At 35.1% G+C, this 24537-nt stretch overlaps 1 protein-coding gene across 19 annotated transcripts in view; it reads right to left on the bottom strand.

Moving 5' to 3' along the window:
• Positions 1–421: 421 nt before the first annotated feature.
• The window catches only part of DYNC1I2 (dynein cytoplasmic 1 intermediate chain 2), a 59059-nt gene continuing 34943 nt past the window's right edge, over positions 422–24537 (bottom strand). For 11 of the 19 annotated variants that reach the window (XM_025994047.2, XM_025994051.2, XM_072751922.1 and 8 more), the window contains 11 exons: positions 23091–23186; positions 22717–22879; positions 22498–22597; positions 21879–22004; positions 20853–20999; positions 20372–20485; positions 19922–20055; positions 18500–18644; positions 4908–5048; positions 2927–3052; positions 422–1339 (listed from right to left, as the gene is read on the bottom strand). In XM_025994047.2, coding sequence (XP_025849832.1) covers positions 1226–1339; positions 2927–3052; positions 4908–5048; positions 18500–18644; positions 19922–20055; positions 20372–20485; positions 20853–20999; positions 21879–22004; positions 22498–22597; positions 22717–22879; positions 23091–23186 — 1406 coding nt within the window. In that variant the 3' untranslated portion in view covers positions 422–1225. The remainder of the gene's footprint in view (positions 1340–2926; positions 3053–4907; positions 5049–18499; positions 18645–19921; positions 20056–20371; positions 20486–20852; positions 21000–21878; positions 22005–22497; positions 22598–22716; positions 22880–23090; positions 23187–24537) is intronic. The other 8 variants (XM_072751927.1, XM_072751923.1, XM_072751924.1 and 5 more) reach the window with 1 other exon arrangement.

Raw genomic sequence — 24537 nt, 5'->3', positions numbered from 1 at the left:
AAAAACAACAAAAATGTTCAAATTCTGGTGTCTATTCTTCTTTCCTAGTTTATTTTCTGTTGAATAAACAATAGTTTAACTTTTGAAGGACAAGAGGTTAGGACGGACAACTGAAAGTGGATAAAATAAAGGAAATGGACAATTTAAAGTGGATAAAATAAAGATCTGATCATTATGCTTTCCTCTAATCCTGAAACAGGTTGATTTCAACATTTAGTCTTAGCTATTTGTCACTCACCTTTCAGACTTGCTTATATACAAAGGTTGTGTGGTAACAGGTCTCAAGATGTAGAGGTGATTCACAAAGTTCATTTGAACACTGTTTCCTCATAGCTACTACTACAAGCATGAAATCAATTTATCTCAAAGGAGGTTTTAGTCTTAGAGAGCTCACATACATAATAATCTCAATCAATGAAAATAATAGGCAGCTTTCTGTTTATTCTTTAGACTAAATGCATATCAGATGGAAAGTAAATAAGGGAGTAAAGCAAAAGTTAACCTAGGAGAAATTTTTTTTCACTGACAGGTTAAACATTAATTCATAATGCATCAAAAGATTTATTACATTATAATGCATGGGATATTTAAGACACAAAACTTTATGAGATTTGAGGTGACTGCTTATAACAAGAGCTTTAAGAAAGAAATAAAAAAAAGACATTTTATAAAAGGGATGGGAAAATTAAAATTGCAAGGCTAAATCAAAATGAAAATCTGAAAAGTTAAAGCATATTTGTTTTTATTTATAGACAGCTATCACATGAATTATAAAGAAAAAGGATATTAGAATGGAACTTGGATAGATGTATGCATGCTATGGCTAAGAAATAATGTTCTTACATATTATGGTTAGTGAGAACATTATCAGTATAACAGGGACTTGTGATTTAAAAATATGCAGAACTTAATCTGTATTTTAGAAATAACTTGTATAGTGTTATAAGTTGAAAAGAATTAAAAAGAATAACTAATACCAAATATACACCTGTTTATAAGAATTCAGAAAAGGCTGCAATCTGTATTAAAAATGACACAAATTCAAAACAAGATGCATGTTATATAAAAAGGGACATTTTAAGATTTACTTGCTGCATTAAATCCATGGTTAAATCCACGAAATTTCCTTTTAATTACCATTTAGACAGAAACATGCAAATAGTCTTAGGTCCTATGTAGAGACTTCCCCAAATCCACTAAGGCTACAATATCCCCTTTCTGGGAGCTAAGCAGGTATTCGGGTAGCTGCTTCCTCCTCTGCATCAGCTCGGTTTGCATTAATTTCTGCAAGTGTTCGGCCGAACCGTGCCCATTCATCATTTCGGGGGACAGCAATCTGCTGTTAAAAGAAAGACAATGTTTTATGTACACTAAAATAAAAAAGATCATCTTACCCAGTATTTCAGTTTGTTTTCAAATAACTTTTCCATTAAAAAGTAATAATTGACATAAATGGTCTTTCCATAATTACAGGGAATATAACAATGCTTTACAATACATTTCAAAACAAAAGATGATGTTTGGGAAGTGTGTTGTGACAGCCTCAGAATTGCTTTTGCTGTTATCACCATCAGTACAAGAGAGAATAACAATGATGCTCTGCAAATATAACTCCCATGCAGTATCTCGTGGATTTTGCTGGTGAGGAGGAATTCCTCAAAAATTTTTACTTCTCGCTCTATTCCAAATATGAAAAAGTTTTTGAAGCATATTTCAAAGACCTGGTTTCTTAGGAGTGTTTATTTTTTTGTTTGGAGCACAAAGTAACCTTTTTCAATATCTTAATCCCTTCACGAGAAGGTACACTATCTCTTACCACATTAGCGATGTATAAACAACTAAAGGGGAAAAGAGCCTCATGATGCTTTTGCCTCTCTGAAGCATCCGATGACGCAGACTTTTCGATAATTGTCATTATCATGTTGGAGAAATCTGGACATTGCCATATTAGGGCACAAACCACTCAGTATAGCAAATGCATGTGCCTACTTCTTAACCTGCCATATTAGATCAGATTGGATAGTAATAGCCAACATGGTAGCTACCAGACACATGTGTGACTATTCACACTTAAATTACTTAAAATGAAATAAAATGTAAAATTCAGTTCTTTAGTTATACTAACCACATTTTAAGTGTTGGACAGCCATATGTGCTTAGTAGCTACTGTATTAGTGCAGATACAGAGCAATTCCATCTATGTGGACAGTTCAATTGTCTATTCTAAATGATTCAATCTACCTCCCTTCAGATCCAATTGCTAGAGGCCACAGGGTGTCCAGAGGGGATGGGGAATCATAAGGCATAGCAAAAGAAAGAGTGACTAAGGCTTCTTTTAGTCAGGGCTAAAAAGGAAATTACTCCTGGATATTGTGTATACCCACCCCAAGTACTAAAGATGAGAGAGATGCAACTCATCCTGCTGGATTCAGTGATATTGCAACAAGGTTCACAAGTCAAGATTCACCTTTCACACAGTCATCAAATAATTCTCAAAAGAAACAACTTTTGATTTCTACTACCTGGCCCAAACAAATCTACAAATGCAGAAAAATAAGAACTTGATTCTATAAAGCCCTGAAGTCTGTAACTCAAAATCTATAACTCAACTGTAACTCCAAATTTCTTCTTCTCCCTGAAGAGTTTCTAATTTCTAGTAATTTGTGCTTCAAGAAATAAGGTACTTCCAATGTATGACATTATCCTCAAAATCAATTGCATGGGGACACAGAACATCCAGTTTAGAAAGAAAATTAATCTCAAGAGTTGCTTCTGTCGTGGAAAAAAGTTTTATCTTTATAATCATATGGTTTATACAATTCATGAACCTCAAAGACTAGTTTTAGCCACAAATATACCATAACATAACTACAAAGCCCTGAAAGCTAAACAGATGTATCAAAATTGCAGGCAGTGAGCCCCATACCTCTCCCACGTCATATATGACAATCTGTCCTTCAGAATCACCCACAGCAATCTCTCTTCCAGAATGGGTCCATCTTACACGATTAAGAGCAGGATTACCCTCCACAGAAATGCTAGCAGTTGGCACCTAAAGTCATTTAAAATATAGTGCAGTGTTAAAAGTTTCATCAAGATTTCTATAAACATGTAAAACAGTAACTCTTCTTTCTTCCAATCTGGCTACATTTTTTAAAACAAAGATGAAAATAGATAAAGAATTTTTCCAACTTTCTTCCTGTTCAGTGATATATTATGAATGACATTACAGTCAATCCTTGAAAATGGTTTGGGAAAATAACTTAAGTTCTTATATAAGAAATTCTCCCATGGATACATACATCATTTTGAAAGATCTTCTCTTAATAAAGGATTTTGTTGTTATTTTAACTCTTTTAAGAAATCAAGCTGTTTGAAAACGGATGGCCAAAATCCCATTTTAAAGAAACATTTCAAAAGCCCTCATAAACAGATTACAGTTCAATTTTAAAGGACAGAAATTACTTCTGTAGCTTGTGACTCTGTCAGCTGAAACCTGTGATTTGAGCCAGAGTTCCTAGAAACAGTTCATACTGAAGGTGCAGTATGGGTCTTTCCAAAGCTCTTGTTCTCATGAACTGTCTAGAGCAGGGGAGGATGATAACCCTAACACAATGGCACACACACCGCCCCGCCCCCCCGCCCCCGGAATCTGACTGTACTTCTCTTATGCTGAGGAAAAAGAGATTTATTTGCCACACACAGAGCAAACATTCAATGTGACTCAGACTGGAAGCACAATAAAATTTTTGAAATCTGATTAAAAGTAATCCTTTAAACTGACACTAGTCATTCTTGGACGACTAATTTAACTCCTGGAATGCCAAAACTGTTACAGAGAAAAACTATAATTTAGATATATTCTTTCAATTAATGATTATAGGAAAGGTTCAAATTTAACTGTAACCACAAATCTCAAACACCAAAACCCAAACTAAAAAAATACAATTGGTACCATTCTAGGTAACTATAAAGGTATAATTAAGCCCAACCATTTAGTCAGGGTTTGATACCTTTTCCTATGAGTATTTGAATGTTCTTCTTCAAACTACTAAACCAGGAGTCAGCACACTTAATTACTCTTATATTTCTAATACATAACTTCCTTGCCCCATATAACCATTTTACTTTGGGATTTCGATGGCTACCACCAGAAACAGGAGGAAATATGGGAAAGACTGGGATGTGGGGGAAGGCACCAAGAGACATTCCCTTCAATAATTGTTTCTGACAGAATGGCTAAAATATTACTTCTTACCACCACATATCAATATAGAATTCAAGGAACATTTTAAGCTGAAGTTGGTAAAAATACAAATACCTAAAAATAAGTAATAGCTGTAGTTACACTTCATCGCCAATAAGTGATTTTAACATAGTAATTAGGAAATTTGCTAGTTTCTATATTCATTTTACAGTAACAATATGTTTTCAGTCCTTCATGGAACAAGTCATCAAAATACATTTTTCTTTCATTCAAATAAGTCAGGCTAAAACTAATGTTTATGGATGATACACAATTCTGTCAAGGCTAAGAGATAATTTAGAAATCCAGAATTAGGGTTAACATATTTCAACAGTCTGAAACTATCTGCTTTGTAGCCTATGAATGAAAAATATCCCAGTTGCCTTATGAATGAGACTTTGCCAGGACATTATAGACATGATAGTGCTTTTCAAAAGTAAAAGGAAATGCCCCAGTGCTCTTGGCAACATTATTTCTCCCTTCAGTTCTGCACAGCATGCGGTTTATTATTAAGGGTACAAAGCTTATTTGGTTTCTTTGTGATGAAGCTACAATCACAGAGCCCTTTTACATTCCTTGGGATAAAAGGAATTTCACAAATTATTCAATAAATCTCCAATTTTCTATTTTTCAGTGCAATTTTTGTTATTTTTATGCTCACCTCTGTGTCGTTATTGAGATTCCACAAATCCAGCCTCCCCATGCCATCCACACAAGCAAACAGGGCTGGGTGGGTGGGTGACCACATAACATCATAAACATAGTCTGAATTATCCTCAAATGAGTACAAAGGCTTGTTATTCTGAAAGGGAAAAGTTGATTCTGAGCATAGTCAAAATATAACATACATTCAACATTTTATGATATTTAACTCAGCCTAGAAAAGTTCCTGTTTGTTTCACTACAGAATTACCTGAATTATGAACTAAGAATCAACCACTGTACTGCAGTTTCTTTTTAACTTGTAGACACCATACTGTTTTAAAAAAGGAACAGAATGTGCTTCAAACACATTTGTCTATGAGAGGATTCTGGGAGGATGACAGCAACTGCAGTATACTTTTTGAACTCCTCTAACTCTCCCCATAAACCCAAACAAAGCAATGAGGAGAGCAAAACCGAAGATTTACAAACAATACATACAACAAAATCAGGACACAAAGCTCCAAATATAAGTGAGTAGAAACAAACCTCTGCCAACTGCAAGACCTATGTCGTACAAACACCTGTGCAGGAAGAAGTGTGGAAAGGCATGGGGCCAGAGAACAGAAGAGCCTCATAGTTACAGCAAATACTCACTGGGCAGTGTTAGGGAACACGCTGAGTCTGAGAACAGTAGGAAACTGGGAGGGAGTTCAGTGCAATTCTACTTCTAAATAAGTGCAAGCACACTCCAATGTTTATTATAAGTAAGGTCTAATGGTGCAGTCTGAGTTTTATAAACTCTCAAAATTAACAAACCAAAGCCCCTATTTAAGACAAAGTCTCACCAAAGAGAAACTGCTAGGAGTAGAATCAAAATTGTAGCATACAGCACAGTAGAAACAAAAGGAAAGAGAACACTCAGATAAAAGTAGCAGAGAAAAACAAAAAAGGCACATCTGAGAAAGTATAAGACACAGAGAGATAAATATCCACTTTGCAAAACACACAGGAGAGAGTTTTAGCCTAGACTACGAAACCAGAAAAGTTATCCTTACTCATTCTCACCCTCCTAAAAGTAGAGGAAAACTCATTTTACTAGTAGACAATAAGCAACAAAAAACGATCTTAGTCAAATTCCATGCAAAGTCATTATGGCAGATCTTCAATTAATGGTGTCATGACAATTAAATGTATGGACAAGAAGAATGATGGACAAGTCGGATTTGCACATGCACAAGAATGAAGTTGCACCCCTCCTTCCTCATACCATAAAAGTAACTCAACATATACTGGCAGTCCTAGCCACAGCAATCAGACAACGAAGAGAAATAAAACAGGCATCCAAATTGGTAAGAAAGAAGTAAAACTTTCACTACTGGCAGGTGACATGATACTATATGTAGAAAACCTGAAAGACTGCACCAAAAAACTGCAAGAAGTTATAAACAAATTCAGTAAAGTCTCAAAATACAAAATCAATGTACAGAAATCTGTTGTATTTCTATACACCAACAATGAAGCAGCACAAAGAGAAATTAAGAAAACAATCTCGGGGCAGCCCCAGTGGCTGAGCAGTTTAGGGCTGCCTTCAGCCCAGGTGTGATCCTGAGGACCCTGGATGGAGTCCCACGTCAGGCTCCCAGCATGGAGCCTGCTTCTCCCTCTGCCTGTGTCTCTGCCTCTCTGCCTCTCTCTCTCTCTCTCTCTCTCTCTGTCCTCTGTCTCTGTCTCTCATGAATAAATAAAATCTTAAAAAAAAAAAAAGAAAATCTTATTTACAATTGCACTAAAAATGTAAGATACCAAGGAAAAAACTTAACCAAAATGGTGATAGACCTGTACCCTGAAAACTATACAACACTGATGAAAGAAACTGAAGATGAAACAAATAAATGGAAAAGACATTCCATGCTCATAGACTGGAAGAACAAATATTGTTTAAATGTCTATAATTAACCAAAGTAACCTACACATTCAATGCAATTCCTGTCAAAATACCAACAGCATTTTTCACAGAACTAGAACAACCAACCATAAAATTTATATGGAACCACAAAAGACCTCAAATACCCAAAGATATTCTGAAAAAGAAGAGCAAAGCTGGAGGTATCACAATTCCAGACATCAAATTATATTACAAAGTTGTAGTAATCAAAACAGTATGATACTGGCACAAAACAGACACACAGATCAATGGAACAAGAAAGGAAAACCCAAAATAGACCCACAATTATATGGCCAATTAGTCTTCAACAAAGCAGGAAAGAATATCCAATGGAAAAAAGTCTCTTTAACAAATGGTGTTGGAAAACTGGTCAGCTACCTGCAAAAGAATGAAACTGGATCACTTTCTCACACCATACACAAAAATAAGCTCACAGTGGATTAAAGACCTAAATGTGAGACCTGAAACCATAAAAATCCTAGAAGGGAACACAGGCAGTAATTTCTCTGACATCAGTTGTAGCAACTCTTTTTCTAGATATGTCTCCTGAGTAAAGGGAAACAAAAGCAAAAAAAACTATTGGAACTGTATCAAAATAAAAAGCTTCTGCACAGTGAAGATAACAATCACTAAAACTATAAAAGGCAACCTATGGAATGGGAGATGATATTTGCAAATGCCATCTCTGATAGAGGGCTAGTATCCAAAATATATAAAGAACTTACACAACACCCAAAAAACCAAACAATCCAATTTAAAAATGGGCAGAAGATATGAACAAACATTTCTCCAAAGATGTCCAGATGGCCAACAGACACCTGAAAAGATGCTCATCGTGATTTATCATCAGGGAAATGCAAACCAAAACTATAATGAGGTGCTCCTGGGTGACTGTTAAGTGGCTGACTTCATTTTTATTTATTTATTTATTTTTATTTCTTTTATTTATGATAGTCACACACACAGAGAGAGAGAGAGAGAGAGAGAGGCAGAGACATAGGCAGAGGGAGAAGCAGGCTCCGTGCACCGGAAGCCCGATGTGGGATTCGATCCCGGGTCTCCAGGATCGCGCCCTGGGCCAAAGGCAAGTGCCAAACTGCTGCGCCACCCAGGGATCCCAGGTGGCTGGCTTCAGCTCAGATTGTGATACAGGATCCTGAGATCCAGTCCCACATCGGGCTCCCCACTCAGTGGGGAGTTTGCTTGTCCCTCTCCCTGTGCCCCCCCTCTGCTTGTGCTCTTTCACTCAAATGAATGAATAAAATCCTTAAAAAAATGAACCAGGAAATATCACCTCACGCCTGTCAGAATGGCTAAGATCAACAACACAAGAAATGACAGGTACTGGCGAGGATGTGGAGAAAAAGGAACCCTCTGGCACTCCTGTGGGAATGCAAACTGGTACACCCACTGTGCAAAACGGTATGAAAGTTCTTCAAAAAGTTAAAAATAAAGGTCATCCTATGATCCAGCAATGACATTGCTGGGTATTTACCCAAAGAATATCAAAAACACTAATTCGAAGGATATATGCACCCCTATGTTTAAAGCTGCATTATTTACAATAGGCAAGATATGGAGGAAGCCCAAGTGTCCACCTACTGATGAATAGATAAAGAACACACACACACACACACACACACACACACACACACACACAGAGGAATATTATTCAGCCATAAAAAAGAATGAAATCTTACCATTTGCAATGACATGGGTGGATCTAGAGAGTATAATACTAAGCAAAATCAGTGAGTCAGAAAAAGACAAATATCGTATGATTTCACTCATATGGAATTGAGTTGAATTTAAGAAACAAAGGGAAGAAAAGAAAGAGACAAACCAAGAAATAGACTCTTAACTATAGAAAACTGATGGTTACCAGAGGAAAGGTACACACTGGGGGAAAGAGGTTAAACAGGTGATAGGATCAAGGAGTGCACTTGTGATGAGCAGCAGGTGATGTATATAATTGACGAATCACTATATCGTATGCCTGAAACAATATAACACTATTAGGTTAAGTAACTGGAATTAAAATATAAACTTAAAAAAAGAAAAGAAAGTAACTCAAAATGTATGACACATCTAAATAAAGAGGTAAAGCTATATATAACTCTTACCAGGAAGCACAGGAGTAAGTTGTTGTAACTTTGGACTTGCCAATGGTTTCAAAACCCAAAGCACAAACAATAAAAGTCAATAAATTGGGCCATATCAAAATTAAATACTCTTGTGCTTCAAACAATACCTTCAAAAAAGTGAAAAGACAACACATACAATACTAGAAAATATCTGGAAATCAAAGTGGCTTGTATCTAGAACACTTAGAACTCATTAATAAAAAGGGGAAAATATGCCAATCAAAAAATTGGGCAAAGGATTTGAACAAACTTTTCTCTAAAGGAGATCCACAAACAGCAAGTAATCATTTAAAAAGATGTTCAACATCATTATCCATCAGGGAAATGCAAATTGAAACCACAATGAGATTTCATTTCACACACTAGGATGTCCATAATAAAAAGGACAGATAATAGCAAGTGTTGGCGAGGATGTAAGAAATCAGAACCCTCATACATGCTGGTGGAAATGTAAATTAGTGCAGCTGTTTTGAAAAATAGTTTGTTACTCAAAATGCTAATAATTAGAGTTAACACATGACCCAACAATTCCACTCTTAGGTATATACCCAAAAGAAATGAAAACATATGTACACAACAACAACTTGTACCTAAGTGTTCACAGCAGTATTATTCACAACAGCTCAAAAGTGGAAACAACCTAAAAATTCGTAACTAAAGAATGGATAAACAAAAAGCAATATATCCATATAATAGGGTAGTATTTGGTCATAAAAGTAATGAAGTACTGATACATACCACACATGGATAAGCTTGAAAATATTATATGATGTGAAAGAAGCCAATCACATATTGTGATGCCATGAAATGTCTATAACAGGAAGTTCCACAGAAACAGAAAGTAGATTAGGTTGTTTCCAGGAGCTGGGTGAAAGGAAAAGGAGGAGTGACTGCTAATGGATAAAGGTTTCTTTCTGAAATTTGAAAATGTTCTAAAATTTGATGGTGATGACAGTGCACACCTCTGTGTATACTAAGAATTACACACTTTAAAAGGGTAAGTTTTATGGTATATGAATTGTATCTCAATAAGCTGTTATTTAAAAAAGAAAAAAGAGATAAAGTGAATTTTTTAAAAACTGGTAGACAGAAATGAACAAAAAGATACACCTATAAAGGCAGCCCCTGAAAAAGAAAATCAAAACAATACTATATATGAAAAATAGTAACTCAAGAGAACTCTCCTAAAATAAAAGCTTGAAACTACATATTTAAGAGTATCCTGTGTATCTGGGAAAATCAACCCTTTAAAGAAAAGGGGAAAAAATGTAATCACTCAGGTTTTCTAAGACCAGGTCACAATTAAGGAAAAGAAAATCAGATTGTCCTCAGACTTTTTAACAACAATGCTTTTTGCCAGAAGATGACAGAATAATATATTTAAGGTAATCAAAAAAAATGTATATCATGGGTTTTATACACAGCCAAATTGCCCTTTGTAACCTGACACTTGTGCATATAAAAATAATGCATCCACAAGCATGCTACTGCAGAATGAACCTCAGATAACCAAAAAAAACAAAAAACAAAAAACAAAAAACCTGAGGAGATGTCACTGTAAGGACAGGAAAATACCAAGTGATTCATGAGCGTAAAGTTCTCTTTGTGGAAGTATACACAATCTACAACTATACACAACATTATGAACGATACAGTAAGAATGCAAAATCCAGACTGAGAAACTCTAACTGGACAACCAACCTGGTTTCTTCCTCTGTAACAATAACCAAGAAGAGAAGGAAGGAAGCCCTATCTTAAGAGGGGCTCAAAAGATGTGTCAATTACAAACATAAGGAGCTCATTTGAATCTTGCTTCAAACAAATAGTAAAAAAAAAAAAAAAAAAAAAAAAATTTAACATCAATGGGCTATTTAATGAAACTAAGAAATTACTGTTTATTTTTTGGGGGGTGTTATACAGAGTATCATGGTTATGTTTTTTAGACTTTATTTTTTAAAGATACATACTGGATATTTGTAGATGAAAAAATATGTCTGCATTTGCTTTAAAATCCAGGGGTAGGGAGGGATTGTACATGGGAATGAATCAAACAAGATTGGTCATGTGTTGATAATTGTGGGAGCTAGGTAATGGGTTTATCATACCATGACTTCATTATACTCTTCCTTTTTGCTTTTGTATCTACTTAGAATTTTCTATAATCAAGAGTTTAAAAATATTTATAATTTTCAGATATATAGTAAATGTCAAAGGCATGACTTAACAGCCAAAAATGTTTGCTTGTAATTAAGAAATATTTTTACAAAACTTAAAAGCAAGAAACAGAAACTAAGGTTTTTTTTCCTCTCCAGATCACTATTTCCTATAACTCTCTTTGGTAACAATGCCAAATAAAGTCTCACTCTGACGGAGTGGTTTTCAACATAGGATGGGCATCACAATCATCTGCAGAGCTTTTTAGAAATCCAGACACAGCCTCCCACCCAACCATAATAATTCATCAGTGTTTCTGGTGTTGTTGCACTAGTGATTCTGATGCACAACATGATTAAGAGCCACCATGCTAAGGTATATTACTCTTGAGGTGATAGTTTTATTTATTATTAAAACAGAAGTTGTTCAGAATTAACAACATGTTCGCAAGACTATATACTGGTCTAGATAATTTTCTAAAGAAGGGGTTATCAAAAGAAAAATGGGCAAAAGACCTGAATAGGTATGTCATAAAATGGCCACAAAACATGAAAGATTTGTTGAACCTCATTAGTCTCAGGTAATGCAAACTAAAACCACAATGTAATACAACTGCACGCATCAGAATTATTAAAGTGAAAAAAGGCAGAATATATTAAGTGTTGAGAAGGCAGCAGAACGGGGAATTTTCATATGCTACTAAATACTAAAATATTTAGTATGCTAAATATTTAATATTTAAATGCTACTAAAATATCATTTTCATATGCTATTTTCATATGGATTATAAACTGGTAAAACCATTTTGGAAAATTGCTTGGCAGTATCTACTAAAGCAGAACATAGGCATATCCTATAGCCAAGTATTTTACTCCTAGGTATACACCCAAAAGAAATGAGTGCTTATCTCCATCAAAAGACAACTACAACTATGCGAGTAGCAGCATTATTCATAACAGCCCCAAACTGCAATCAACCAAATACCACCAACAGTAGAATGGATAAACTGTGGTATACTTACATACCAGAATAGTATACAAAGAGAGAAAAATCTACAGCTCTACTCAACAATATGAATGAATCTCACAAACATAATATTAATAAGCAAAAGCAGCCAGCTATAAATATTATATGATTCCATTTTTATAAAACATGAAAAAAGCTGTATGCAAATTATATTATAATGTTTATAATGAAAAAGAAGACTGCTAAATATCTCAGGAAATTATTCAGATGAAATGTTTCATCTACTCAGTGCACTATGAGGCAGCCAGAGAAAAAAGCAGAATGTATTATAGCTGGGTAAAAGATTATATTAAAAATAAATGGCAACAAGTTCCCAAATTTTTTTTAAATGTGATTATAGACCTTTCATAATTGTTTTAAGTTTAATTTAGAAAACACGATCATCGAAGGACAATTTTTTTAAAAAAAAGAAATCACACATTTAACATCAAATACTGTTTCATAAAATATTAATTTTATATAACTGCAAATTAAAATCCCAAATGGATCACCTAAAGTACTTTTTAGTGGTAATATTTTTTCTTAACTTGAAGACAACTTCTGCCTAAATGGCGGAGAGGCAGTAGGGAGGAGTTGAAGAGGGGTACAAGCCCAGAACATTGTCTCAGGGCTACCAATAACTAATTTTAAGGCTTTGGAAAAGTCACTTCATTATTCTAAGCCCCTATTTCCGTATTTATAAAACAAAGGTTTTGTATCAATGGTTCTGACCCTTCACTATACATTGTAATCCTTCTAACTCTGGAAAAATTTTTATTTTATTTTATTTTAATTTTTATTTATTTATGATAGTCACACACAGAGAGAGAGAGAGGCAGAGACATAGGCAGAGGGAGAAGCAGGCTCCATGCACTGGGAGCCCGAGGTGGGATTCGATCCCGGGTCTCCAGGATCGCGCCCTGGGCCAAAGGCAGGCACTAAACCGCTGCGCCACCCAGGGATCCCTGGAAAAATTTTTAAAATACGCTGTTGCTTGGATCTCCCCCTTAGATATTTTTATTTAATTAGCCTGGCATGCCAGAGCACTAAAAGTTTTAAAAGTTGCCCAGGTTATTCTAATGTGACCAAAACTAAGAACCACTTAACTAAATAATGCCAAAAGGTCACTGAAGCTCTAAAATTCTTACAAATAAAATATCTGCAAACATATCTGCCAAAAGAATGAATCAAAACAAGCTTCTCTGAATGACAGATAGCATCTGGATATGCAAAAGCAGCTCATTCTAGTACAGTGATGCAAATAAACACTGTATGGTCAAGTGAGAAGCCAAATTTTTTCTGAGTTCTTTACAATTATGTGTTGGGTTGAATAGTGTGCTCCACCCCCTGTGCAAATTCGCATCCATCTAGAATCTGTAAATGTGATGATATTTAGAAACAGGTTCTTTGCAGGTATAATCAGGTTAAGTTGAAGCTATACTGCATTAGAGTAGGCCTCAAATCTAGCTTAACTGTGGTCTTAAGAGAGAAAAATTTGTACAGAGACACAAACAGGGAGGGAGAATGCCAGTGATGACAGAGGCAGAGACTGGAGTGATACAGCTGCAAGCCAAGAAGCACCAGGATTGCTAGCAACCACCAGAAGCTTAGTGAAGAGGCAAGGAACACAGGAACAGATTCTCCCTCAGAGTCTCCAAAGTCACCAACCTTGCAAACATCTCGATTTTGGACTTCCAGCCTCTAGAACTATGAAATAACAAATTTCTGTTGTTTAAAGCCACCTAGTTTGTGGCAATTTGTTTCGGCAGCCCTAGGAAACTAATATAATAATTCTATAGTTTTCTAAGGTACCTGGGGAGTTCTTGATTAATAACGACGAATCCTATAGTAAATATACAAACATAACAGTGAGGTGCTTGCCAGAGAACTGGGAAATAAGTATGTTCTCACTTGGATCAGAAGAGAAACAGAATCTCTTTAAAAAAGAATAATTCCAGGGTCAGAAATATCTTCCTATATAACCTGACTGAAGATATGAACTTTTTGAGAAGGAATGTGTCTATTAAGAGCAATGGAAATACAAAGAAGCAGAGTCTTTAAAAGAAAAATGAAGACAGTATCCTATTCTAGCATTGTCCAGGACAGAGTCTCAGCCCGTGGATTCTAAGAGTTACCACCCATGGCAAGGCTATCTCTATGTGAAAATGAATGAATCACACTATCTTTGCTTGATGCCATTAAACATTCAAATTAGAACACTTCTTTTGTTCCAATTCCTTGCTCACCAAGCAATCTTCTGATTGTAATTTGGCTTCCCATGTGGGTTGTCTACAGGGAAACAATGAGCTGGTCAGGCCAGCATGAGTATCTGGGCCTTGTGACAGTTGTTTCTCATTGTTAAATTAATAAATTGACCCTCTCCATATCGGTGTCTTAGAAGCCTGTTAGTTCCAGTCAGCACTCCCTGGCTAATCAACTCTAGTAGACTGACAAGACTACGTTTCTGAATATGCAAAGAACAGGCTGGACTAGTCAAGCAGCAGGTTACTACAGCAAATGCTAACATGGAGGCCTGGGTCCCAAAGGTCAGAAAGCCTTCCCCAAGAAACACTCTAAGTTCGAAGCATTTTTTCATTTGACCTTGTCTAATATGTGCATACTTGCTATTTCAACATTAGGAAAATCTTTTTAACCCTGTTTTAAAACTGGTATTCTCTGAGAATTACATAAATGAAGCTAAATATAAAAGAGGATTTAAGACATCCAGGATTGTGAAAAAAAATTTAAGGTGTATATGGACTACTGAAGTCTGAAATCTACCTACTCTTACCACATTAATGATTTTAATCTTTTTTTTTTTAAGATTTTATTTATTTATTCATGATAGACACAGAAGAGAGGCAGAGACACAGAGAGGTAGACGGAGAAGCAGGGAGGCTCCCCTGCAGGGAGCCTGATGTGGGATTCAATCCCAGGATCCCAGGATCACCATGCCCTGAGCTGAAGGCAGGTGCTCAACCACTGAGCCACCCAGGTGTCCCTAATGATTTTAATCTTGACACTTAATGGTAAATACAGTTCTGACAGGTATTTGTTCTGAGACTATAATATATATACTATGCATACATGCAAAGTGGCCCCAAATAAATAATTATTGTATTTTAAAAGTAATTTGTAACAGGTATGGTTAAATGTGGTAAAAATTAAGCTAATTTACAAGGTCTACTAGTAATCAAGCTCTTACGGAATTCTCTGGTTACCATCCAGAAGTTTCACTCCTCACACAGTCTTCCTACCCTTTTTTATGGCTGCCAAAGTACTCCTGTTGTGAATTCTCAACTCTGGCATTTTGAAAAGGTAATAGTGTCTTCCAAGTATACTAGAAGCAATGTCTTGGTTGATATAAACTTTACCAAAATGTGGAAAATCATCTACCTCTGTTTATCTTCTTTACTAAAAATAAGTGAGTTTAAAAAAAATCATGAAAACAATTTGATGATCCAGAACTCTGTCGCTGCATTATAAATTCCTGACTAGGCAAAAATTAGAAACTGACTACAGAAGTAGATTACTTTAAATTTGAGGCAGTGTCAAATGGAAGTTTCTGGGATTTTTTTTTAGAGGACTTATAAAATGGGAGAAAAAAAAGAGGAATCTTGTTTTGCTCTTAGGATAGAGCCAGATCTCAAAGGACAAAAAGATACAGCAATTTTTAATAATTTGTTCCTTCCAACTTATGGGGGCTCCATTTCCAGAGTCAGAAAACCCTTAAAAAAAGTAGAGGCAGAGAAGAGAAACATCTGAAGTCTGTTAAATTCATGAAAGTGAAAATACTGGTTTAGAAAGCTTACTATGGAATTAGAACAATGTTTTTAAAGAGATTATTTAAAAGTCTTGCCTACTGGGGTGCGCCTCAGCTCAGTTGGTTAAGCTCAGTTGGTTAAGCTCAGTTGGTTAAGCTTAGGTTTTAGCTCAGGTTGTGATCTTGGGATCATGAGCTTGAGCCCCATGTTGGGCTTCACACTCAGCAGGAAGTCTGCTAGAGATTCTCTTTCTGCTACCACCTCCCCCCCAAATAAATCCTTAAAAAAAAAAAAAATCACCTTGCCTGTTATTCATAACCTTTGTATTGGAGAGTACAGAGGCTCTATTGAGTTTTTTGGCAGGGTAGAAATAAATACTAGCAACACAGGTGACCATGAAGTATAAATCCAAGATCAAAACAATGATGCTGGGAGCCATGATATAAGCAAATAAAAAAATATGTACTTATTAATATATTGTTGCTCTTCTAGCCTTCATAGAGAATTATTTGTGTGCAGAAAAGTTAGAAGAAAAAGTAATTCTTCTGATAAAGTTTTAGAGGGCCCTTAAACATATATAAAAACACCCTGTTCTATGTTGGCTCTTCCTTTGGCCACTAACACTGGAGAGATATGTACATGTGTATGTATGTGGCGGGGAGGTAGACATATCACAGTTGAATGAATAAATGAAGCCCACAGAGGAATGCAATGCGTAGCTCAATTAGCAAAGAAAGAGATATGCCTGCCTGTCATTCTTATTCAGAAGGCAGTTCTATGTTGAAATACAGAAAAATACAAGAATAAAAAATACCAACCACCAATCAACCAGCTGTGTGAGTACCACAAAAGCAAGCATCAATCAGTCTGCTATCACAGACAGAAGTTCTGTTCTTGCTTAGGCAATGAAGAGGAATTCTTCATTTTCCAGTCTTGCTGGTAATATGCTCAGGGATGGAAGCATCAAATTTAAATCTAAAAGACTAGCAACTGAAGGCCTAAGATATTAAAATAAATCTACAAATTCATAAAAGATTCTTTTCAATTACTAGAAAGGAAGGTGTCCAACAACCTAATAAATATATGTCTCTTGTGTTTATATAAAGGACTACTAAGGTGAAAGCACACCAAAAAACATACTTATAGGCCTGCCTGCAGACTACACAGAAATAGTTGGCTTCATTTTTCCTATTCTGTATCTTGCTTTGGCTTTACTAGCTAGGTCATACAGTTCCTTGTAGTTGTAAGAATCTTCTTCTACCTTTTCTCATTGAAAACTCTCATTAAAAAAAACAAAAATTCAAGAACAATACAAGAAAGAAAACAGACGAGAGATAAAACATTCAGAGCTCTGTCTCATCCCCATGAATCAGGAACTGAACATTGCTAAATGCCTATTACATGTTAGACACTGTGTTAAGCACTTTTCTAAGTATTTCCTTCATTAGTCTTAACTGCTATTTTTATGCTCACTAATGCCAAACATGAAAATGCTCAAATTTAAAAGCCAAGCTTTTAGAGGCAAAGTTTTCTAACTTATTTCACATTACATTGAAAGAAAACATCATGAAAGAGCAAGAATGAACAGCGAGTCCATCCCAGATTTCTGAGGCTGGCATTTGATATATGAGTTTACTGTATGTAATATCTCTTAAGACCACTAGGTCTCCTCAAAGAAACTGAAGAACCAGAGAAGGTCTCTAAACTCTGTCTCATGATAAACTATTCAAAATGTCAACATCTAGAATAAGGCAAATCGAAACATGAAAAAAATACAGCTTAAAAATTTAACCTCATTTAAATAGAATAGTCTGATAGTCTGATTATGCAGCTTTACCAACTACAATGCAATACTGCAGAATGGCTACACAGCAAAGTCAAGGCTTCTTACATTTAATATGGGGTCAAATGAACCTATGAGGCCTATCACAAGAAGTAACATTCCCTTCATGGATTTGCCTTGAGACTTTAACTGAAGCAGGACAATGTCACATTCATCTGGAATTGCTAAAGGATCACAAAGCACTTTATAATATAGTGGCTTTTTCAAATAACCGAAGGTTATTAAAAGAAAACTATTTATTTATTGTGGAAAACAAAAATATATATTCACCCATGCCTTTACACAATATTTCCTTAATGATTTAAGTTTGTCATGTATAACTTTATTGTATATCAGTTTTTTGTCTTTTCTCATTTTCCGTCGCTCTGTAAGCCACTGCAGCCTTTAAAAGCTCTTCCAAGAGCAAATGTATGGCCTTGTGTTGGGTTATACACAGCTATGTAAGATCTATGAGAAATACTCAGGTGCTTTTTCCCCAACTCATTTCAGAGTAAACAGTTCTGTGCTTGGAAAGCCTGAAGTGAGAAGACTGGTCTTTGGTTTTGTGTGGGGTTAACATATTTGTCAGCACACTTTTATGAAAACTACAAAACCCAGTGGCTAACTCATGTTCAGCATAACTTCTTATCAGGTTTGATCTATCAGTGAATCATTCTAAGCTATTAGAAAGCTTTTCATCTTTTCCATGCAGAATTAGAGCACCACCTTGTGTCAGAAACCCAAGGAAATGAGCAAACATCTGTTTTTAGATACCTTCGTTGTCCAAAGTTTTACTGTCCAGTCAAATGATGAAGTGACAAAAAGATGTGAGAAGTCCACTGCTCCAACAGCTGCATGACAATGGATACCAGTGATTGGTCCTTGATGTCCCTCAAACATCTCACTGATTCCAGCTTTGCTATTTCATAAAAGTGAAAATATTAGGCAAATCTCTTGGAAGTGGACTGCTTATAAATACATTTTATTAAGGATTATATATCACATTTTGACAGAATTTCAACAAACCTAACTCTGCTTAGAACACATCAGAGTAACTTATGGTTTTTTTTTAAGAGTTTATTTATTTATTCATGAGAGATACAGAGAGAGAGAGAGAGAGAGAGGCAGAGACACAGGCAGAGGGAGAAGCAGGCTCCATGTAGGGAGCCCAACGTGGGACTTGATCCCATGTCTCCAGGATCACGCCCTTGGCTGAAGGTAGCACTAAACCGCTGAGCCACCCAGGCTGCCCCAGAGTAACTTATGTTGAGTGTTACTCAATCCAGACTTGGTAACACTACTAAAGCATTAAGTACATTTTGAACCATAAACATGCTGTTGGCAACGAAACTCACAAGTCCAATTATCTGAGGTGATGGAACAGAGACAAAGAGAGACTATATGCAAGAGAGAAAATCCAGGCTACTACTTTTATATCAAAAGCTTTGGAGATCCCTGGATGGCTCAGCAGTTGAGCATCTGCCTTTGGCCCAGGGTGTGATCCTGGAGTCCCAGGATCGGGTCCCACATCGGGCTCCCTGCATGGAGCCTGCTTCTCCCTCTGCCTGTGTCTCTGCCTCTCTCTCTCTCTGTGTCTCTCATGAATAACTAACTAAAATCTTTAAAAAAAAAAAAAAAAAAAAAGCTTTGAAGTGAAGGTGATTTGTATTTGAGATGAAATATGGACACTCCATTTTTTTTTTAAGGAAACAATTGGTAAGGTACAGCTAGACAATTTCAAAACAGACTGAACAGCAGGGGAAATACTAGTCAATTTAAAATGTGTACGTGACATTACTACACAATTATCAGGAAGATGAACTAAAGCTCAAGGTTCAAATAAATCAAAATGGTAAATCAGCTGAAAATCTTATTTACAACTTTACGGGTATGTGGCATGTGCATATTGTATCTGCAATTGCTGAAAGCTACTTCCTACCACTAACTTCTGTGTGTACATGCACACACACAAAACCACAACACACCACACTTAAGACCCAGAACATATCATGATCCAAATAATCTTTTGCTTTAAAAAGTATTTAAGTTTTAATTTTATATACCTGAACTCAAACACAATTTGTCAAAAATAATGAGTGGCTCTATGACAAATTTCTACTTAAACAGGGGCATTTGTTTTAATGAGATTATTAAAAGGAGAAATTTAAATAATTGCAAATTCCAGTTTAGATTTACCTGCCATGGCGGCATGCTGTGTACACAGAACCTTCCTCACTCCCAACAACAAAGTTGTTGACATCTCCAACAGGGAAGGACATAGATGTCACAGCTACTGCCTTTGACTGTTTATGAACCAATTCCATGCTATCCTACGTAGAAAAAAATTGAGGAAATTATTTACAAACTTGCAACTTTTAATTTTCTAAGAAACATTTCTAATTTTAATTGATTTATGAACAATTCTTTTATTATATAATACTTATACAAATTTACTTTCATTAAATGAAGCAGGTTTGAAAATAAAGTATATACACAATAAACTATATCTAATACACGTTTAGGCTTATAAACTGTTATTAATCAAAATACGATTATAAAACATTTATGAAAAATATAAGCTGGGAATTACATAGACTTTAAAAATAACACTTGATTTAAAAGTTCAGTTTTCCAAGTTTAACCTACCTGTGGATGGGAAAGCATGTCCAGACTCCATGAACAGATTTTTCCATCAGTAGATATGCTAATCAAATTGTGAGCATTTTGTGTTCCAACAACATTTACACAATATACAGGATGCTAAAGAAAGAGATGTTAAAAGAAGTTTTCTTGGGTTATTTTACCAAAAAATGGAACCATTTGTACACCATAATCACAGGTATTCTGTTTCACATTAAAACAGTCTCATATCTTGATGATATTTTTAATGTGAAGTTTGATGCTATTTTGTTGATTAATAAAAGGTTGTCTCAGAAGATAGATGAGTTTTAAATAAAACAGATTTCCAAAAATACAAAAAAAAAAAAAAAAAGGCCTTCATTCTTAGAGGCTGATGAGGAATTCATACATCAAAGGAAACACATTCTGAGACTACTCTGATGGACACTACTAAGTATTTAATGGTGAAGCAGCGCAGAAGTCTAATGGAAATAACCTCTTTACTTACTGTGTGTGCAGCAGCTGACAGCGGAGTTCTCTGCACTGGAGTTCTTTTATTGCTACGGTTATCCCACAGCACAATTTGGCCTGAATATGTACCACCAACAACCAGATTTGGATGAAATTTTGCAAATGTAGCAGACATCACAGCAGACTGCAAATAAAGATTTTTATACTTAAGGTTCAAATGGAAGAAGCCCGATAAGTTATAAAAATAAATCTATATACAAGCATTTCCCCTTTTATTTTAAGAGTTTAAAGGTTATAAAAAGAAGTAAATGACTTTGTTAAAAAATTTCATTTTATTTCAGAATAGAAAAATATACCATTAGAATAGTTTTGGCTTAAAAGTCAAATGTAGTGATTGTTTATGTAAAATGTATTCAATTTATAAAGAAAGCAAAAATTATTTCAATTTGATTACAGTATTAAATCAAAAGACAACTGGCTCTAACAGTAATCTGACAACAGAGAATAAGCTAGTTTTGATTCAGTTAAGCATTTTTTCAGAATTATGATTATTAAAAGATTATAACTTATGCAACCAGAATAGGCTTGCAAATTTTAACCTTACACTAAACCCACTTTAAAAATCAGCATCTGTTTCCTACTTCATACATATGTTTCTATTTAAAACTATCTAGTTCCAACTCCTCAGGCCATGTATAAGTAATTCAGTGGGCCAACCGTCTAATTGTATATTCAGCAAATAAGTTCATGAGAAAGTCCCTGTAGAAAAGGCATTTTATAAAAGATTCCTTTTATATAATCAATCACAATAACAGAAAATCACAACTGCAAAGGACTTTAGGTGTGATTAAACATAAGAGATGTCAGAAAAGCTAAAAAAGGCAGATCATGTTGAACTGAGAAGTCTTCAGTTTTCTGTTAACATCTGTTTGCAAACATGAAGTGGTTTAGTAAATGCCAATCCAATGAAATCATTATGTTGACAAGAAAAGAAAAAAGGCACTTGTCTAAATTCATTAATGACTTCTTAAACTTAGGGAAGACTGTTAAAAGACCATCTTACCTGGCAGTGAAACACATATTCTGGGGTAGTTTTTTTGTATTTCATATTCCATACAAGGGCCACACCATCAGGCTCATGAGGAGCATCTTCATTGTTATTATAGGAAGCTACGAGTAGCTCTGGATACTGTTCACAAGAATCAAGTGGGGAAAAAAATGCTATGCATGAACCATTTCATATTCTTAGTTACTCAACTGTTTTTATCAAAATTATTTTGAAAATACAAATACCTAACATTTCCTCAGGAAAAGTATATTGAGAGTTGCGATTACTGGAATGTTAGTACAACTCTAAATAAAAACTATCATTATTTAAAATGTTTTAATATTAAAACATTTTATGAAAACATGTTGCAATTTTAACCAAAGGATTTGGTGAGCAACTGAAGTTAGTAAACCTGGGTTGTGACATAAATTCAATCTTGAATTTTAAATTAAATAATGTTTCCAATCCTTTCTTCCAAAGTATACAAGATAAAATGAATACAGTAACATTAGAACCATCATCCATTATTACTCTAAATGATATATACTGATTTAATATACAAGGTTTCCATAATTCAAAGTGCCTATAAATAATTTTAATTAAAAAGCGAATAACCAATTTTGTTACAACTTACCTGAGATGACCAATCCAAGCAACTAACAACACGATGCTTTGACCAACGTTCATCAAAAAATTGTCGATTTAGTGACAGTTTAGCACCTGCTTGAATCTCTCTATAGAATAAGACCAAATCCAAAAAAAGATGATGTTATAAATTCTCTTGATCTGAAAGTAATCTAAGTAATTTTAAAGTAACATTGCTGAAGCCATAATTTTAGCAATTAAACATTACCCCTCTTTGTCTTCCAAATCTCTTCCACTGTAGTCAAAGAAGATGTTAATCTGTTCAGAAAGTGCTCTTTCTACAATTCTTGTAGAATGGTCAAAGAAACTTAAAAATTCCTCCGAGTGTAAGATTTGTTGCTTTTCTTCTTCAGTCAATTCATGAGGGGGAGCTGGAAAACAAATGTTTTCCTGAAGTCTAATTTATGTCGATCAAATCGTGTCAACTCACTATCACAGTTTGGATCAATGAATGCCACATATTTTTTTTCAACCAGATTCACCTCTTTGGTTTGGAGTATTTTATTCTACCTTAACACAAAAATAGTAATTTTTTTTATAAACCTTAACAAAAATTTTTTAAAGTTAAATTCTTTCAGATACCTTTACTATCATTTTCTTCATCTTTCTTTAAAGTTTTTTCTTCTTCAGGTTCAATGGGTGGTTTAGGAGTCACTACATCATCTTCTTCCTCTTCATCTGAAAAAACAGAATAACACAAAAATTATTTTTATGAAACCAATGAACTTTTGAGCAACAGTTCAGAAGGTATCACAACTAACTTTACATAAATGCAGAAGTAAACTGCTGATAAGACAGAACAAGTAAAAATAGTATGAATTTCATCAATGCAATTTTAAAGAAAGTGGAACTTCTTGGGGTTTATAGATACCTATGTGGTACCTCTAATAGTCATTCCAAATTTTGTAACTACATAAACTGAAATAAGATATATTAGCAATTAGGATAAATTCTTCATGGAAATCTCTAAAAGCTTGCAAGCATTTATCATTCCAGACAGAACAACATGCAACTCCTGCATAGTTTTATGTAGCATGCTGACACATTAATGCTGTAGAACGAAGAAAATCAAATGTCTAAAATAGCCTACAGAGCTAGCTGCTTACTTGTGATCTGAAACCATCAGTGTCTAATGGGTCTTCGTATGGCATAAAGACGGCTTACATTAACTCTCAGGTTGCTATTTGAGAGGCAGATTTTAAAGATAATAGCTATGAGACCACATTTTCTATTCTGTCATTTTAAATGCAAGTCTCATTATCTACCATTGCATGATGTGGCAATAAGCACTTAAAATAATGTTTTCTTAACTTGAACAAAAATATATATTGAGGTAACATAGAATGTTTATAAGACTTTATTACAAAATCTCCCCAAATCAAGAACTAACTTAAAATGACTTACTTTAAAATGTTATAGAACATATAACTCTGCATACCTTCTCAGGTTTTATGTAGAAAATGCTTATTTTCATTGCCTAAACAGATGTGTCATTTGTCTATAAGGGAATGGCAGCAGGCGTCTGTAGCAGAGTGCATCTTAAGTAATGAGGGCCTATTCAATAAGGGGACTTGTTATTTATAGTCATTTCCCCGACCCATGTTCAAAATTATCTAAAGCACACATACATGCTCTGTACACAAAAGAATGGTCAAGGATGGGAACCAGCTGCCAAGTCATGGTCCCAGCAGCCAGGCCAGCTGACTAGATAGCAATAACCAGATGGCACTGCTGGGATTGTGTCTTTCTGCTACAAGGTGGCAAAGGGATGGCACAACATTCTTCCGCTTGGCTGCTTCCAATCCTGTCTCTCCCCAATGGTGAGCCTGTGCAATTACCCACACTCCAGGAGGCCTACAGATAAGCCTTTACCCTGCAAACAAAATGCAGCTTGTAGGCCACACCAGCTGCCAAACCACACACATAGTGTTAGGTTTGGAGAGCTATGAAAATCTTTCTAAATCTATAGTATAAGCAATAAAAATATAACTGTACCTGTAGGAAAGAAAAGCTTTAAATGACACTGTAT

The sequence above is a fragment of the Vulpes vulpes genome, chromosome 3 (assembly GCF_048418805.1).
Source record: "Vulpes vulpes isolate BD-2025 chromosome 3, VulVul3, whole genome shotgun sequence".
NCBI lineage: Eukaryota > Metazoa > Chordata > Mammalia > Carnivora > Canidae > Vulpes > Vulpes vulpes.
This window is presented reverse-complemented; position numbering and strand designations above follow the sequence as displayed.